The sequence below is a fragment of the Chenopodium album genome, chromosome 18 (genome assembly GCF_948465745.1).
Source record: "Chenopodium album chromosome 18, dcCheAlbu1.1, whole genome shotgun sequence".
Lineage (NCBI taxonomy): Eukaryota > Viridiplantae > Streptophyta > Magnoliopsida > Caryophyllales > Amaranthaceae > Chenopodium > Chenopodium album.
The window spans coordinates 36,548,809-36,568,567 of NC_137851.1; the positions used below are offsets into that span (position 1 = coordinate 36,548,809).

Here is a 19,759-nt window from a genome sequence, read left to right on the forward strand (position 1 = left end):
TCAGAAGAACGTCTCCAGTCAGCCTCTTGAGGGGCTAGTTGTCTAGGGTAGCTCCCGTTATGCTGACCCACGCTCCCAGCACCACTTAAGAGGTGCGCACTCTCGCCAGTCTAGTCCAAGGGCTCAACTTCACAGCTCACCCCAACAGGCTCCCCCGGAGTCAGATCAATCTCCTAGAGGCTCAGCCTCATGGCTGACCTCAGCAAGCCCCGAGCCTGCAACACCAAGAATAATACAATTATAAATAGCAAGTCAAGTACAACGGAAAAGAGATTAGACAATCACATTTCATCACTTACCCATTATTATTCACCCAAATACCATACTAACTTAAGCTTCGGAGGGGAGTTCCTTGAAGCCACCCCCGATGGCATAACCACTTTTCATTGTGTAGGTAATCCCAACCAGCATCAAGTTGTGACCACCACCTAGGCTTTAGAACTACACCTGAAACACATATTGTATCTCCTTTTTTTTTTTTTTTTTTTTTTCTCTTTTTGATTACTTTGGAGTTCTCAGTTAAGGGGGTTGTGGGGTGTAGGGGTGGTGGTCAATGGTTGTGGTTGTGGTTGTGGTTGTGGTTGTGGAGTTAGCTTGGTTCAGAGGTGGCAATGGGGTTAGGTTGTGATGTGGTGGTTATGGTGAATGGTGCTGGTGATTGAAGTGGGAGGAGATGATTAAAGAATTTTTTTTAAAAAATAAAAGAAGTTTACATTTTCATCTAATAGCCTGTAAAAAGGACCATTTAAGAAAAATAAGGGGTAAAGGTGAGTATATTCCCAGATTATGCAAAGGTCGCCTCATTTAGAGCAGGTCGAGCAAAGGTGGGATTATTCTTTTTAATTTTTCCTATAAAAAGTTGATATACACTTTCTCTCTCCTACTTCTCCTAATCACATACCTTTAACTATAATAATCACCCCTTAAAAAAATTTGCCTAAAAAAAATGAGTTAAGTCGGTTATTGTAAATAATATATAACGGAGATAGTATAGATATATGCATATGTATGTATGAAAGAGAGATGTTAATTTTGCTCCACACGCATCATTTTTCTGCATGGAAACTTGAGCAACAAATCCTGATTACTCCATTCAGGCCATTGTCTTATTTAATCTCCTGCATAAAATTCCATGTAAAAACATACTTCGTATAAGAGATGACCCACTTAGAATGGTATTTTGTAGAAATTGTAGAATTGTAGTAATATTATCCTATTTTCGAGCAACTCACATGACAGAAGTTTTAGCCTTTTTGGACAACAAAAAAAGAAAGTCGGTTGTTTGATACCGGAAAAACCACCAAACCGTGGGTCACAAATGATATTGACACGAGCAAAGCAAAAAAATTCACATCATCTTCCAAAAAAACAGCACAAAATTAAATAGAAAATTTTCAATATTCCAGAATTTATAAAGATCGAATTCGTCAATTCATAAAGTATATATGAACAAAAGGTGTTCACACATTTCACGAGAATTATATCTTACCTATTGGCTTTTCATGATATATTCTTATTTCAATATAATTTATTTTTTCAGGTCTAATCTAGAGACATATGTACAATTCTCACGCACCTATTTTTGAATGTTTGATAATGTTATTACGACGTCTTCCTACTGGGACCTAGACACACCAAACAGTACCCTGTCTACTGAATCTTACCTTTGATCATATATACCACACCCAAGTATCATATCCAAGTAACCTCTTTAAGCTATACACTAGCTAAGTGCAAACAATACAAGAATGTCCAAAGTGGTCAGCTTTTGTATCACCTTCATCCTCCTCTTCATGCTAAGCTTTACTGCTGCTCGACTCGTGCATACTGATCAAGTACTGCAAAAACAACACAGAGTAAACCTGGTATATATCAATTTCTATCTTTCTCCAACCAATAACCTCTAAATTAAATTGAAGTTAATTGTGCTTATGAGCTAAAATTGTCTGAAGTCATGATATACTTAAATAGTTTTTGATTGCATGACAGGACACAAGCAAAGTTGAAATCAGAGACGAAATCAATTGTAAGATGCTGGAGAAAGATGAATGCTTGTTCAGGTCTCTGGCGGCGCACCTTGATTATATCTACACACAGGAGCAGCCACCAGAAACTCCATGATGACACATAAAGTACCATTCCTTAAAACCATAAGAAGCTAATCTGTGATAATCTGAAGAAACTTTTGTAAAGTAACTATCCCTTCCTCACTGTTCCTTTAGGTTATAATATAGTTATATGAGATGGTTGCATACTTGCATATAAATTCCATTAATCTGAACCTCATATGTTGAGGGTTAACACCAATAGGAGTTGAGAAAGGTATGAAAGAGTGAGCTAGCAACTCAAATACAACTATGATTATGTTCAGTTTGGAAGACTCCCATGGAATTATATTATATTTTTCATGGAACTTAATACATATTACTATTGAAGCTAGAAACTTAAATACACCCCCCCCCCCCCCCCCACCCTCTCTCAATCCCTATTTTTATGCCCCATTGTATACCATACTCTATAAGAAATAATATAATTAAGTGGGATCTTATTGGATTCATTACAAATATGAAATTTTTATAATTTTTGCATGTATAGAATTAGAGGTTTATATTTTAAAATAGATATTAAAGACCGTAAAAAGTCAAATGGGAGAAACAAGTAGGAACTCGGGGAGTAAAACCTATGTTATGTTTGGATCAATAAAATCATTTAGAATTAAATTTTGATTTTCATGGAACATACTCCCTCTATTCATATTTATTTTTATCACTTTGTTTTATTTCATTTTAAGCATACCTCTACTGTCTACCACATTTACACCCTCTATTACTTTATTTGTCCTTTTCTTACATCTTTTATACTCTCTTACTACATTCTTCTTAATTTTACAGCTACTTACATTTTTCAATATTTTCTTAAATAACATCTACAATAATCAGATAGAATTTAAAAGAATGGAGGGAGTATATGTTTAATAGAAAGGGACACCAATTTTATACAGAGAAAAGAGAAAAAGGAGGGAGGGGAAGGGGATGGGCGGGGATGTGGCATACTTTCTTTGATACCGGAAAACATTTATCATATTTACATTCAACCAAACAAACAATATTCACACATTTACAACATTAGTTCATTTTATGCATTTTCCATTAGTTCATTTCAATGAGAGGCAGCACTAGTATTTTTCCAACGCTTATTTCCTTTTATGCTATGCTTCTTATTACAACAATTTGCACAAGTGGCACAATGATGTAAGGGAAATGTACAAGCATTTCATGAGTTCATGCTATGTGTAATAACTACGAAAGTAAGAATACTAAATGATGCATCACTGGAAGAGAAATAAGTACAATTACCGAATTAAGCACACAACAGCAACAGACAAGATACCTCTTCATCCCACATTTAGCTTCCCACGTATTATTTTCAAATCTGGAAAAAAATTAACCATTAGTAATTCTAATTATGCATTGACTAAAATTACTGGAAGGTAAAAAATTACAAATAAAAAAAACCTAACAAGACCTCACTTGATAATATATACAAGTAATTCATGGTCATAATATATGAACTTTGACAAGTGATAAAGTTAGATATGGTGAGGAGGGAATAGCTTACAAGCTCACCTCCCATACTTAAGGCTTTTAGAGAGGAGCTTATCAGCAATTTTTTTTAATTTTTTCCATACAATCCCTCATGAGAAGACACAAAGTGACAAAGTGGCAATGGGACATAAGCCTCTATGTCAAATTTTTAAGTCAAAAACAAATGTTCATGGACTGTTTTGGATCAACAGGTACTTGTGGAATATAGGACACCAAATTCTTCCAGTTGGTACTGTCTTAGCTCAAAAAATATAAAATCAAGTATAATGTGTCTACAATGCTATGGTACACAAAGCAAGAATGTAAACGAGTTCATAATTTTGGTAACCACTTATAAATTCGTAGTTCTCAGTTACTTGTCAACAGAAGAATATATATTCCACCCAATAAAACAAAGAGACAGGTCTTTTTTTTAACCCTACAATATAGCACAAACCCTTCAAAAATATTATATTCAACTTTCAAACACTCGATGCACCCTGCACCAAGAAGTAAAAAGGTAGCTTTTTTTACATGACAAATACAAGCCAAGTTAAGAGTATCAGAGATGACTATAAGCACCATATGAGCAACAAACTAAAGATCATTGAACATTCATCACAATATTAACCTTTTCATAAGCTCTAGATGCTAGGTCTAAGATTTCATTCTATAGTATCATTCAAAATAAAGTATACTTGCAAAGGCAGCAGTGTAATGTTAAAAGCATACAGTTTAAGAAAGTTTGTAATACCTAGATTTGTTTACTCACACACATCTCTGGATGCACCTTGCAAGTGCAGTTTCTTAGCTTGACAGCCCTCTTCCACAATGATGTCAACTAGTCAATTGAGTGAGATGAATGCATCCATCAGCTTCTGATCAAAGACATCTTCACAGGAACACATCATATTATCTATGCAAGAAACACCATCTTACCACAAACACCATCATAGATGGGCCTTACGAGTTCTAAAAAATAAAAGATCAAGGATACAGCAAATCAATTATAAACCTAATCTACAAACAAGATTGTGACCACATCGCTAACAGCCAATCAATGTCCTCAAATAATAATTGCATTCATCCTTGAACCATTCAACTTCGTTCTAAACTAATCTTATTCTATGCAACCAAATCAAGTATAAAAGAGTCAAGTTAGAACAATCTCACCAAACGTGCACCAAATTGCAATTCCATCATAGATTACCATTCTTTACAATATCGGCTCCGATGGAATTATCTTGCTTTGCACCTTGCACAAAAAGCTAAAGGGTCTCAAAGAGTCCAAAAATAACAAAAATAATCTAACGCTACAAAGCTAACCAAAAATACAAACTAAGGAAAGCGATTTGGATTCATGGATTTGGATTTTCATAAGATGAACATCAACAAATATTTTGATCAAAAGAGAGAGAAGAGCAATCAAATAGCATCAAGTTTGCAACGGGCCCCAATTGGCAAAGGACACCCCAAAAGCAAATGCTCTCAAAGAGTCCAAAAATAACAAAAATAATCTAACGCTACAAAGCTAACCAAAAATACAAACTAAGGAAAGCGATTTGGATTCATGGATTTGGATTTTCATAAGATGAACATCAACAAATATTTTGATCAAAAGAGAGAGAAGAGCAATCAAATAGCATCAAGTTTGCAACGGGCCCCAATTGGCAAAGGACACCCCAAAAGCAAATGCTCCCCCCCCCCCCCCCCCCCCCCCCTCTCCGGCATTCTTACCCTCTAACAATTAGAGTCATGGATTACTCTAATAGCACACGTTGGTATTTCACACGATGCCAACAACAAATTATATCGAAATCAACAAAATATTTTTGCACTCGTTGGTATCACTAAATAAGGTTGTTGGTATGATGATGATACCATTTAAAGTATAATGAAATACCAACGCATGTTATGACATTTTTTTTCCAAGTGCGATAAAAGTGAATGGACGGATATACCCTTATTAGAGTCATTTATGACTCTAACTAATAGAGTCTTAGAATTCCCCCCCGGAAAGGGGAAACCGTCCTCAGTGAACAAAGGACTATTATAGGGAGGAATAGGACTTTTTTTCGGTGACTAATTTATTTTCAAGGTTTAGATTTTCCTTTCTTATGTTCCTTTGCATTTTTCTTGAATTTTCCCCTTTTGTCAGTCATTTGACTCTATCTCTTTTTGTTTATGAGCTCATTGCAAATCTTGCGTCCCTTTTGCTTTATTTTAAACCTTAATTATAGTGAAGTTGTGTGGTCACAAAAGTTTGTGTTGGTACTTTGGTTAGGATAATTGAAAAGGTTTTGGTTTGAAATGGGAAGTAGAGTTATGTCTGTTAAAAGACGATTAATAAAAGCAAGTGCAATATCCGAAAAAAGGAAGGACAAACAAGGCCATATTCAATTTACCTTATTTTGCTAAGCTGAAATTATTTTTATTGAGGTGAAATTATTTTTGCTAAATTTAAATTATTTTTACTGATTGAAATTAATTTTACTAAATTGAAATTATTTTTGCTAAACATAAATTATTTTTACAGATTTTCTATTAAAGTTTTTATTTTAAGTTACTGATTTTTACTAAATTGAAATTATTTAACTGAATTAAACCTTTTTTTTTACAGAATAAAATATATTTTACTCAATTGAACTCAACTTCTTTTTTTTTTTCATATATATATATAAGGTGAAGTGAACAAGGAGCCAGAAATTAAAAAAGAAAATTAATGAGAAAAAGTGAAAATCAATTATTTTTAAGGATTGGCATAGAGTTTGTAGTTGAGTTTAACGCTTGATCACCCTTGTGCTTTAAAATTAGTCTTAACACGAATTTCCCAAATTTTTCCACACCTTTACCCCCTAGCATACAGTATATGATTGGTTGAGAAAGCATATGGAGAGAGCATGTCTTGATGATATATCGAGTTCCCCTGTTTTTGTTATTTTAACTTTGAGAGAAATGGTGGGTTGGGATCTAGTTCAGAGAATGCGGTATGAATGGTTGGGATGTAGGCAGAGTGGAGCTTGATAGAGTTCTCTATGCTTACCATAGTTTATTCTTCAATCAACCTTTGGCATCCATTTGCATGCTCACTCTTTTTTGCTTCGAAAGTTTGTTATCCATCTTGTCTTCCTAAAAAAGTGCCTCTTAGTTATGATTTGTGTTATTTTTGTTTACTTTCTTCATCTTCTGTTCTCCTTGTTTTTGGTTTATGTTGAACATGCTCCGTAAGAGTTGTGGGTAAAACTCTTTGGAAACCTTTACGATAGCATACTTGTCCTCTAGAGCATTCTATGGTATTTAAGTCGCTTGTTGTTTATGCTAAAAACAATTATGATTCCAACGAAAGTGAGTTAGTATACATTTGTGTCTCCTACCTTTGTTTGATTTTTTTTTTTCTTTTTTTGTTTCGTTTGCTCAAGAGCAAGGGAGTAAGTTAAGGGTGTATAATAAGTGGTTTTTTAAGCCACTTTTATAACTCATTAACCCCGTAATTTAGTCCTTTCTCTCGCATTATTATCCCCTTTTTTTGTAGTTCGGCCTAATCTCTTCACTCTCTTCACTTCGTAGTACTTTGATTATAATCACGTGATTTAAAATGATTTATGCTCGCTTTCCCTCCTATCCTGATCCCTTCTCTATTGCTCACAAGTTTGTATGATTCCTCAAAATGAATGCTCGGGAACATCATTATTAAGATCCAGGAACATCACTTAGAGCCTAAAGCTTTGGAAATGAAAAAAAAATACAAGGAGCAACAGAGGAGAGGAGCAAGCGCTATAATCTATGTGTATTTGGGTCTCCAAGTGCTCGAATAGAAGGCCTAAAGCGGCCGCTTTAAATTAAGAGCGGTCACTCCTAATGATTTCAAAGGAACGACCTAGTGATTTATTTGGTGTTGGTGTATTCCTTCAAAATAATTAGTAATTATTGTTTCCTATTCCTTAGGTACTTAGTGGCTTAATTTTAGAGTCAATTGATTTTGTATTAAGTTGATAAGAATTGTTAGTGGTAGTACGTGGAGTATGCTTCTCCAATTTTGAGCAGCAGTTTGTTATTAGTGGGCCTTAATATTAGGAAGTAATTGTGCTTAGTGTTAGCCTATTTAAATGATATAATTTCTTTTGTACTTAAGCTTATATCACGTAGAATTATGAAGAAGCAATATCATATTATTATTTATTAAGCTTTATCATTTGCCTTTATTTATCTCTTTTTACATAACATTTGGATCTGCGGGAGCAACCACTCCATTTAAAGGAGCGATCGCCCTGCTATTTGGAGTGATCGCACCTATGGGTATGAATCACCTGATTTTAAGCACTTTTGAGCTGATTTTTCGGGGATTATAGGCAATATATATCATGCAATTATGGATTTAGAGCAAATTTCCGTTGTTGAACCTTCAAAATCTCAAGCGCCAAGTTCTTCATTTGTTTGGCAATTTCTTCTTTCGGCCATACCTTTTGCAATAGTAGCATTGAATGCTTTGAATCAACCACGACCATCTCCATCACGACCATCTCCATCTCCATCACGACCACAACCACAACTACTCATACAGCAACCACGACCACAACCACGACCTTCATCATAATGCCAATCATCCGACATTTGCCCCATAACTTGAAAGACATTCTCCTCAACGTTTACATTCGTAGACTTATTCATTCTTTCTTCATGAGCCCTCAAAGATCTATCAACTCATCAAATGTTTAAGTTGATAAGTCCTTAAACTCTAAAATTGTGGTAATAACATGCTTATAGTCTTTTATTTTGTAAAGACTTCTTAACACTTTACTCACAATAAGATCATTAGTGATGGTTTTTGAGCTAATCCAGTTTCGATCCTAAGCTAAAACTAAGTTCCTATGTATAGGAACGTGTGATAGCTATTGAGTGGTTAGTGGAGGTGTGCATGGCTTAGTAATAGTAGTGGACAGTTTTACTTAGTGGACTATTCTAGTGGTGGATCAGTTAGTGGGTTAGTTAAAGAGTCCTACTTTCTAGATTTAGTTTGTTAATGTTAAGCTTATATATAGCCTCTCTATTGTACTCATAAAGCATGGAAATTAATTAATGAAGTCTTAGTTGTGTTTTACAATGTCCTGTATCTACAAATTCCATCTTTGAAATCTTTCTAACACATTCACGCCTGGCCTCCATTGTAGTTTCAAACCTTTGTTTTCTATCTTTATATACTCCCTCCGTCCCATAATGTAGTTCCTATTTGTATTTTTTCACGATATTTAAAAAATAGGAGGAGAAAGTGAATAAAGTACATTAATAAAAGTGAAAAGTATTATCATAAACAAAAGTTAGAGAGAGAAAGTGGAAAAAAGTAGAAGACATGACCAAAATTCAAGGGTAAATTAAGAAGTATAACGAATAAAGTTAAAAAAGTGGGGGATATAATAGTCTTTACATACTATCCAAAAATAGAAACAGGAACAACATTTTGGTTTTCCAAAATAGAAAAACAAGAACTATATTATGGGACGGAGGGAGTAGTAATTAATTTCTAGGTTAGCATACATAGCAGCGAGATCGCCAATGAGGAGAGATGTTTAGGTTTTAAGCACATATTTCTAGGTCTAGCCGCTTTAGTCTTTTTTCTTCCTTAGTTCATGTAATCTTGGATTAGAAACATTGAAGTTAAACAATTTGAAGTGAAATTTTAGAATTTAAAGCTCATAGTAATCTTTTTCTCTACTCTATTCTCTTTGTTGTCGACTTTTAATTGACTTAACTTGCTTTCCTGTCACATTAATGACTGTTTACGGTTGAATTAATCTTAATCAGGGTTGGTTATCTTACTATTTGCAATCTTGATTGTTTTTAATTCATCTATAGGATATCCATGGAAACCAATTATGTTAGAAAGTTGTATGAGTTGATTAGTATGATTAGTTAGTAGTTTACTAGTTATGGGTTGGGTGAAAGGTCAACCATTCTACGAACCAAGATCATTTGAATATCAAGGAATATTGTATGATTGGTTGTAGTTTGTTAAATTGAAAGTTTATTGTTAGTGTTTATTATGGCCATATGAATGCTTACTTGCTACTTCCTAGCGTAGTCATTTAGAGATGATGCTAGATTGTAGGCTCTTGATTTAGCGATTGAGTTTGGTTGTTGATTGTTGTGTTCATTAGTCTATTCATTGTTGTGGTTTCTTTAGAGTAATAATTTGGCGATGTTTGTGCTTAAACTTGCTTGAAATAGATTCAAGAGATTTAATCGACAAAAAATCCCCTTCCTATATTTGAATGCTACTCCATCTTGTTTTTATATGCTTGGTTTAGTTCTTGTTTGTGCATCCTCGAGAGAAGAGAGAGGACATGAACTGTGCATGTATGACTATATTTTGTTCTCCTTTTCGTATAATCAGTAGTTTAGCTATGTTGGTCTATAGATGAAGTCTTAAGTGTAAAATTTTGCACCCATGAATTTTCTGACAAGTGGAAGATAGGCATACAAGAGGACATGCAAAATATTATGCCTAAGGATTAACTCTGAAATTTAAATCCAACCCAGCCAAAACTCATCCAGTATTAAAAACCTCACAGACGTTACAGTCATTACACATAAGAAGGGCAAGGAAGAGCTATCTAAAGTAATCATACGGAGTACTTGTTAAGCAACCACTATTTTTGTTGGTGTACACATTTCAAACCAAAATCTTAATGACATCAAACCACTCCAATACAACAATTTCTAAAAATAAGCTAATGGTGCAACTGGATAAAGGATTTCAGGTATATAAATAAATTAGGGCCTGTTCACATTTACTTAATTTCAGTTCAGTTCAGTTCAGTTCAGCTCCAATCAGTTCAGTTCCAATCAGTTCAGTTCAGTTCAGTTCAGTTCAGCTCTTAATTTCCCTCTCACATAAAATATTCATTTCAGCTCAATTCAGTTCAGTTCAGTTCAGTTCAGTTCCAATCAGTTCAGTTCAGTTCAGCTCCAATCAGTTCAGTTCAGTTCAGTTCAGCTCAGTTTAGTAAATATGAACAGACCCTTATTTGACTTACACAATACATGCACCATCAGAAATTCTGGAATTGACTAAACTTAGTGTTGGGATGCCCATTGAATTGCATATCCAGAATAATTCCTTGTCCTAATAATCATCTACAAAGGCCCATAAGTAGAGAATTTCAACTGAAAACTCATACAGCCAGACCTACCTAGCTGCTTTTCTAATTTCTCCTTTCTATCATCTCTCCTCTTGTGATTTAATCGGTCACCACCAGGTGAACAGACAAATAACAGCCAATACAGCAGCAAGCTTGTTCTCCTCCTTTACCTGTGACTCTTTTATCTCCTTATTTCATCTCACTAAATACTTTGCCTTCACCTCTATCTTTCTAGGCCTAGCTGATACCAACAATTAATGGTAATTACCTATAATGTCTACTCACCCACCAAATCGCTTGTCGAAGAAAAGTATGGTAATTACCTCTTATATCTACTCACTGTCACCAAATGCAAACCGCTTGTCGAAGAAAAATTTCTCTTCTCCACCCTCAAGACACGAGAAAGTATATGGATGAGTGCTTTATGGAAGTAATATTATTTTAACTGCAATTTATATTCTGTCTAGTGCAATAATTAATTATTTCAATCAATTCTTCCAGGAAATAGATTATTCACCTACTTTATTGAGACATTAGTTTTTTGAATTTGTAAATTTTGGAGGGAATTAATGCTGAACCATCAGAAAAAATTTAAGTTGTAATTAATTTCTTTCAATTGTGAGTTAAACTCATTTGTATAAATGACATGCTCTGTAATTTGCAAATTGTTATGGTTCACTTTTGTATATCATTTGGAATTTTAGTATCAACAACCATTTTAACATCCCAAACGTATATAATATAAATTCCATCTATTTCTAACAAAGAAATAGTATTATGAATGAAATGAGTAGAAGAAATGGAAATGAGCAGGCAGCCAGCAACAACTCAATTAAATTTGGACGATTTTGGCAATGTATAGACTTTGAGTACAGCGATATTTAATAAAAAAATTATACAGGATAAACAATGAAAATCAAATGACATTCGAAAAGGCAAACTATATCTTTTTTAACAGGTCCCCCCCCCCCCCCCCCCTCTCCTCTCTCTCTCTCTCCTCCCAGGAAGCTATAGCTGCATGCATCAAACATCTCCAAACAAACCAGTAAGATAACAATGCTTGAAATTAGAGCCGTTTGAATGGCTAGTGAATAAAAGCACAAGTGGTAGACTGTAATCAATGTAGCCTAGGTGCATTTGAAATGAGCTATGGAAGAAAATATCAATTTAAATTTAATAAAAATATCGTAATCTAGCCAGACAGCCAAGTTAGCACATAGGCATGTCAATGAGAAAATTACTGCAGAAAATGCAGAAGATTAACCCTTAACAAATATCCTAATGGCAAAAACACAAATAAATTACCTTTGTTTGTCTTTTCTTGGCAGCTACTGCCATTGGGAAAATGCATAGACCTTGTAGTCCCTCTGGTTTCAGGTAAATGACCTTTCAATTGATAGTAAAACAGCCTGTCATGAAAGTCAAATAGTAAAGCATCAATAAACGAGACAAAATAGAAGAGCCTTTAATCATACGAATACCAAAGTAATAAATCAGAAATGCTCAATTTATGGAGCCGAAAATAGAAGAGACATGCATAGTTATCGGTTACAACCTCAGAAAAACATCAAATGACAAAAAATACCTTTCAATCACCCAGCAAAAGACATTAAGCATCAACATTTCAGCCAAAGGAAAAATACAAAGACTGCAGCAAAGTTCAACTGGTTCATCTCTAAAGTAGTAGTAATAAGGCAGATATTTTGGTTGTACAGTTTCCTGTACAGCAGATTGATGTTTTATTCTTTAATTTTCCTCTTCTCATTGGATTTCTTGAGACCTTGCTTTTTCTGCCCCTACTCCATTACCGCAGGCTCCGCCCTATTACTCCAGCCCTACAAGCTAGAGCGTTAACTAACATTATGTAGCAGTCGTTAACTATGGAAGGCGTTAGTAGAAGGCATTGGGAAATACAAGAAAATTTACAATTTCTAGAAGCTCTGGACCTTATTCTAGAATTACTAAGAGCATTGTAAACATAACAAATTCAGGGGGAAAAACACCAAAACTGCAAATATTCATTTCAGAATTCAAAGACACATAAACTTGCCATTCCACTCACGATGAAATCATCAAATTCATCAGCTTCATAACACTAGAATCAAGGTTTATCATCCAAACTCCAAATAACCATTGCAACTTCACGATTAAATGACGATTTATCCGCAGAACAGACCAATATTGTTAAAATTCTACAATGGAAAGCTTATAATGACTTGATGTTGAAAATAAAATTAGAAGGGGTTTCTCAACCACGTCAAACAGCTGAACATAATTCTTTAATGCATTGTTCAAGAGGATCACACCATCACTTCAAGTGTTCTTCCAACTTAGTTGTTTAATTTGTCTGACTGAAAATATCATACTATTTACAACATGGTAAGAGCTTGAAATATGGAAGAAGCGTAATGAGATAATTTGGAAAAGAGAGCTGTCATTTCCACAATCAAATGGTCATTATTAAATGAAAATACAAATTGACTGATCATCCCCAAACAAGCCCAGGCAATATATGATGAGCAATAGAACACAGAAGATACTTGTCACAATCATCTTTAAGAACAAGAGCACGGCAAAGTACTGTTTTATTTATTTATTTATTTTTTTTTTTTTGTCTGTAAGGCACTTGCAGAAAGATTGTTCAGTATAGAGCAAGTAGATATTTGCCTTATTGTACTTTTTTATTGAACATAAAAACTCTTTTTCCTGGTTTACAGCTCAAGATCCAGAAGAGGAAAGAGAAGCAATTCTTAGATAATGAAAGTAGTTTGAACTGGGGAATTGGGAATTGAAGCCCATGTACTCATTGTACGAGGAGGAGACGATTGAATCACCATAACCCACTTCGCCTTTCAGGGTAAAAATAAAGCAGCACAAACAACATGGTCTGTTGCCTTGCCACAATTCCCAAACAATAATCTGATAGTGGTAAAAAAAAGAATTAATCAATTCAAATAAAGAATTGTACTGGAGTTGAGAAAAAATAAAAATAAACATCCGCCAATACTAATTTCGAGAGAGCAAAAAAAAAAAAAAAAAAATTACGGCGCACTGAGGTGATAGGGATCCTTACACACCTTAGTTGTGCCTCATTGAAGTGGGATGTACAACTTAAAATTAAATTTTTTGAATAAACAGTTGTTCACATTAATGCACTTTAGTAAGCCACTTTATTTGAAATTGTGCTGCCTCAGCCAAAGGCGCTTGAGTGATTGACCCTATTGGAGCTGTAGCACACCTTTTATACACAAGGTGAGAGCATGGAAGGATGGCCATTAACATCTTGGCGACACCTCCACTCCTCCCAACCTAAGAGGGGGGCAGCAAAGAGGGAGGGATCATCAAATAAAAGAGTAGATCAATGCCTACTTACTAAAGACAAGATGCTGCAATTTAGCCAATATATGTCTTCCATCCCTATTGAAAGCTTCTAGGTTATATGCTATACATGCATGTAAAACTCAAAGAAACATACCAATACTATTACTCCGAAAATTCATACTGTGCTACTGTGTACAAACTAATTGTATACTAAAAAATGAATTATGTCAGTGAAGCGTGAAAAGATCGTAAGAAACAAAGGAGGCATTTAGCGGGTTAACAATAAATGAGAGATAGCTAAATTGAGCAAGAAATTCAGTCCAAAGACGTGATAATAGAATATATCAGAATCAAATTGCAGCTAAAATGCACATATGACAGAAAGCACATCTCCCCAAATTATTAAAAAAAAAAAAGACAATTCATAGCATCACAAGTTTTAGCCTGAACATAGGGGGAGATACCAGATGGACCATAGAACTGTGGCTCTGGGGTTCCGCCGTTCACATCATTAGTGCCAGCCCTGCCAGGTACAAATGCTACATCACCATAAACTAATTGAGCAAATCAAGCAAACCAAAACATTCGTTTATGATCTCATTTCAAAAATGGGTCTAGAGCACAAAACAGACACTACATATTATTCCGCTTTTAAAAGGTCAAAAGAGGGTGATAATATCAGTCTGCTACACAATTTTGCAATTGAAACTTCAGAATACCTTTCTATGGGAGTAGTCTTTCAAATTATTACTCAAAAGTTAAACCCTATTCAAATTTATTAATTATTCAAGTCAAATCAATTATTTATTCTTCATATCATACTGAAAAACTAAGCAGAAGAAAGAAACCAGAGGTCCCAACAAACACGCAAGAAATGCTACCATAAGGAAAAACAGGCTTACAGAGAAGTCCGTGTTATATCCAATCTTTTACCCTCGGATCATAAAATAATTTGATTTCAACCATTGTTGTGCTTCTTTAAGATAACTAAATTGCTAAACAAAAAAAATTCACTTGCAACCACCACACCAAGCTTATGTGAGTTACTCATCTACAGAACCCTTTAATGCTAACTAGCTTGGTTAAAGTTTTGGCGGGTGGTACCCAAAACCTAGGATCAAATCTTGTCTACACCATTGCCCTTGTGGCTCTCTCTACAATTCTACATAGATACTTCCTTTATTTTTTAATACTTGCAACACACGCTTTTTCATGGTACTTGAGAAAAGTGAGTCTCACATGATTCAACACACTTGTAATGGGGTTGAAAGATTGTTAGGTATATAATTAAGTGGGCTATGAGATTAATAGTATTATAACGTTTCCATTTTAGGAAAGTGTTGTAAGTTTTTTTTTTTTAAAAAAAAAAAAACAGAGGAAGTAAATGAATAAATATACAACCCAAGAAATGAAAGTAAAGAGAGAGTTACACAGGGAAGGGCCCTCAGCTTTATAAGAGGTAGAAGTGGAAGGCCACTTACTCAAGAAAAAGCAAGCACATAAGTGATAAGTCTATTACCATAAACAACAAAATGTTATGCCTAATGCAATAATGCACAACCATTTGATTGGGTCCTGACTCCTGAAAACTGCTTGTCAAATTGTCCTACCCATCAAAAATGAAGAAAATGACATGGTTTTACGAAAGATAACTCTTAGATAGTTGGGCCATTGGTATCCTATTTGTATCACTACGTTAAACTATGTAAGTCGTGACACATTGAGAAATTTTATCACAAGTCACTACTATCAGATAATAACTTATTTCTACATACCAGTTCAGGACAGAGGAATTATGCCTTTTTTTCTATTGTTTCGCCTTTGCCTTTATAAGAATAGTTTGACAAGCCGGATATGCATATTATAAAAAGCAAACATTATATTTGTAGACTCAACAAAAAATAAGTAGATAAAAGAGGCACGTTATCAATTATTGAGAAATTTTGGCAGAAAGAAACTGGAAAATACCAGTCATCAATACAAACCCCCACCCTTCGTTGGATTATGTATGTACTCCTAATTCTCCTAACAATGGGATGACGTATCATCAATGTATTCAACACCACTAACAGCTAGGATAATATAAAAAGGAAGTCATAGATTCTCACTCTACTGGATCTTCACATTTTTAAACCTGTACATCAGCGACTCTATAGCTTTCTGAATCTTATTTCCACACGAGTTTCCAATGGATTGTGACACTTGCTGCAAATTTTGGATACCACGGCCCAAGCTGGCAATGGAAGGGGCTGCAGGGAAAGATTCAGCAGCACATTCAATTCCATCACCATAAACAAGCAAACCCGCACAGCTAACCACACTAAAGCCAAAGGTACCCCATGGCCTGCTACCAATCGGTTGAACCCGTCGTTTCCTCATTATCTCATAGAACGTAGTTCTCATAGCTGAGAAGCTAGTCTTTTCAGCAGAAGCTATAACACTATGAGTAATGACTCGAATTTTCTCCGCAGAAGCAGCTGCCTTAAGTGCAGTAGATGCTTTAGCCCCAGAAGTTGCAAAGCCAGGAGCCACAATATTTGATGGACCAAGAATCTTGGTTAGTGCAAATAAAGTTGCTTTATGTGTTTGTGTAAGGAAAAGTTTTAAAGATGCTGGAACATTAACCATAACAACTTTTACAATGGATGACACAGGGACAACTTTAGAAAGGGAAGATGCCCCCAGAACTGCAGTAGCACCAGAAGCAACTGCCACTACAGGCTTACCAGACAACAGACGCTTCCTTTTATCATTGATGCTTTCTGCATCAATGTCTTGGCATACAATAAGTTCTTCAACCATATCCTTAACTTCTTCGGGAATTGGAGTGTTCCAAAATTTCCGAAGACCAGTTAAGCTACTAGCATCTACTACTGCTACTACAGTCTTAGACTTTTTTGCCTGACTTCGTAGGGTTTGTGCAAGAAGACAATGGGATTTTTCCTCAATTGATAACTCGTTAAAATCAATCTTGCTTGGCATACATTTACCTAATTTATGGAGTGGGAGTCTACCAGCGTTATTCAGAGCAATCCTCAGCCCCTCAACTGCAATTCTGAAGGTATAAACTTCAGACAATAGATCAGCATCAATGCCCTCTCCTTTACCCACATCAAGAAACATTTTCTGTGCATATGCCAGAGCACAATCCATAGATGGAATGTCAGCAAAAATGTTATGAAGATCCATGAGTAAGGGATAAACCGTTTGGGCAAATGGTGGGGGACAATAATTGCACCTGGACCCCATTATACATGTCTCTCCATTCTCAGGAGAGCCAGAAATACTCAAGTTCGTTAATGATTGGGATAAAAATGGACAAACCAATGTGATCATCTGCGAGTGGATATCACTGTTATACATAAGTCTTCGGGAACTACCAACTAAGGAGGAGCCCCAATCTTGAGGAACCAAGCTAGCTGGCTGCAAGGCCAAAGTTTGAAGCATGTTACTGGATTTACTAGTCTCAGTAGAAGGATCAATGTCAGCTCTAGCTGTCTTTATCAAAGGAGATTCAATGACCGTGAATGAAGAACCAAATTCCTCTGCCAACCTTTTTGCAACAAAGAAGTGCCCATAGAAGCCAACACCGAATATCTCTTTCAGAACCAAGTTTCCAGCAAGATTTTCATAATTGTCTTTGTTTGTTTTGTCCATAAAACACCTCATCAAAACTCTAAAAACTGAAGTTGGAACAAGATCATCCATACCGTCAACCATTTCATGATCATGAATTTCAGACAATGTATTATGACCAACTAAGGCAACAACTGCATCAGGTTGTACTTCCCTTATTAAATACTCAGCATCCCAAGTTGATCTTTCAGACAAATTTTGTGCAGCAAGAATATATACAATGGCCTCATTTTCTGGCTCACTAATAGCAAAAACAAATTGCTGGGTGTGTTCAGGAAGTGAAAGTCTCCTAACCAAACGATCAGACAATTTCACGTCATCAAGTCTGAGGCCCGAAAAAGGCCACAGATTTAGTACATAATTTAGCACTGCTGAATCCATATAATTACTATCATCAAATTAATGAATTCCCCTCAATTCACAAAAATTCACCAAATTTCGGAGCCGCCACCTTAGTAATCAACATTGAAAGAAATTACTATTATAGTTGACAAACACCGAATAAAACTCCAGGTTTAAACTTTTAAGATTTAACTATCCCCGATAAGTAGTGAACAAATGCCAACACAGGATTGCAATGTGATAAGATGATACCTTTAATTCAGTACTGCCTCTCTTGATACCTCCCACCTCGCTAGTTAAGCACGGACGCGATACTGATCTAGCCTGCAGCATTTCCAAATAAAACATACTAAATAAATACATCATCTGTGTAAAGCTACAAATCATCAATTAATACTGTCCAGCCAACTGCAATCCGAAACATACGAATGGGACGATGGGTACATGTGAATGATACGCTTTTAGACTAATTTATTTAGGTAGCAAATTCCATTCCTGCGCCCTTGTTCATACCATATTAGGCAATTCATTGAAATTCAGTCTTTAAGTTCAATTTGGCAAATTATTGAAATTACAGTAATCATAATTATAACCAAACATCTTTTGGTAAGCAATCAAACAATTTTATTTTCCAAAAAAAAAATTATTATATCACACAAGAATTGATACCAAGTGTTGCACCAAATTAAGCCCAATTTATACATACAATCAAAATTATCAGCATATAGACATCAAAATTCAAAGCTTACAAAATTGGGATGAAATCAGCACTAGGAATATAGCAGTCGATTAAAGAAATATGAAAAGGTTACCAAGAAAAAGCTGCTCAATTAGTAGATAACAATAATCGCAAATTCTACACTGATTCTTTTTGAAGAAATTAAACTGTCAATTTGGCAGTGAAGTTTTCGAATTTGTTGCCTAGGGTTTATGCAAATCCAGAAATACAAGAATTCTCGAAAAGAAAATCCAGAAGGGAAGAGGGGAGAAAAGGGTGGAGGCGTAGAGCACCTGGACAGAGACAGCGTTTGATTTCGCAGTAATCTGTTTCCTCTAAGGGCATGTTCGCCAAAATATAGTTGTGAAAGTAACTGTAGCTGTGGTGATAGTTGTGAGCTGTATGTAGCTGTTAGCTGTCAACAAACTGTTAGGTGTGAGGATAGATAATTTAGATATGTGTGTTCGGTAAAGTAGCGATTGACTAGCTGTTACATATAAAAATCAACATTTTTTTTTTTAAAACTCTAGATTAAATTTTCAACGGCTACCTTAAAAGCTACCTCCAATTTCAAAAGTTAATCTTTCTAACTTTTCATAAAAGCTACCTCCACCACTAAAAGCTACCCTAACCACTACTTTGTCAAACACTCATATTTTTTGTCAAGTAGTGATTTGACTTGGTCAAACCACTAAAAGCTACCTAAAAGCTACTCAAAAGCTAGCGCCGAACACGCCCTAAGTTCACTCAACAAAATTAAAATTATGGCATAAAACATAGGCAGCTCTCGTTTTTTTTACTGAAGTGAATTGTTGAATCTATCTATAATCTACGAGTATACTAAAATGTGTTCATAAATTGTATATATCACATATATCCCTTCTTGCACCGGTATCCTCAAACCTCATTGAATGGAAATCATATGTATTACTATTTTGACTCATGCTCTATCAATCCAAATTTATAAATAAATACATACATGTACTAGAATGTAGAATAAATTATTGTTGTCATTGTATACT

The 19,759-nt window shown here is 35.1% G+C and overlaps 1 protein-coding gene across 5 annotated transcripts; it reads right to left on the minus strand.

Moving 5' to 3' along the window:
• Positions 1-1,522: 1,522 nt before the first annotated feature.
• Positions 1,523-19,052, minus strand: LOC145592391 (uncharacterized). 5 transcript variants are annotated; one of them, XR_014102395.1, is made up of 7 exons: positions 19,031-19,045; positions 18,272-18,343; positions 16,150-18,128; positions 12,026-12,129; positions 4,339-4,839; positions 3,357-3,432; positions 1,523-1,838 (listed from the first exon to the last, which is right to left on the minus strand). XR_014102395.1 is itself a non-coding variant. In XM_081648839.1 (2 exons), the coding sequence occupies exon 2, from the start codon at positions 18,056-18,058 to the stop codon at positions 16,151-16,153; it is 1,908 nt and encodes a 635-aa protein (XP_081504965.1). In that variant the 5' UTR covers positions 18,059-18,343; positions 19,031-19,052; the 3' UTR covers positions 15,965-16,150. The 5 variants fall into 5 exon arrangements, 1 of the variants encoding a protein (XP_081504965.1); XR_014102394.1 differs by having other exon boundaries at positions 18,832-19,039; XR_014102392.1 differs by having other exon boundaries at positions 16,150-18,343; positions 19,031-19,052.
• Between the last annotated feature and the right edge of the window lie 707 nt (positions 19,053-19,759).

Bases quoted from the DNA above. Each gene is read 5' to 3' on its own strand.
- LOC145592391 (XM_081648839.1), bottom strand. From the start codon at position 18,058: ATGGATTCAGCAGTGCTAAATTATGTACTAAATCTGTGGCCTTTTTCG.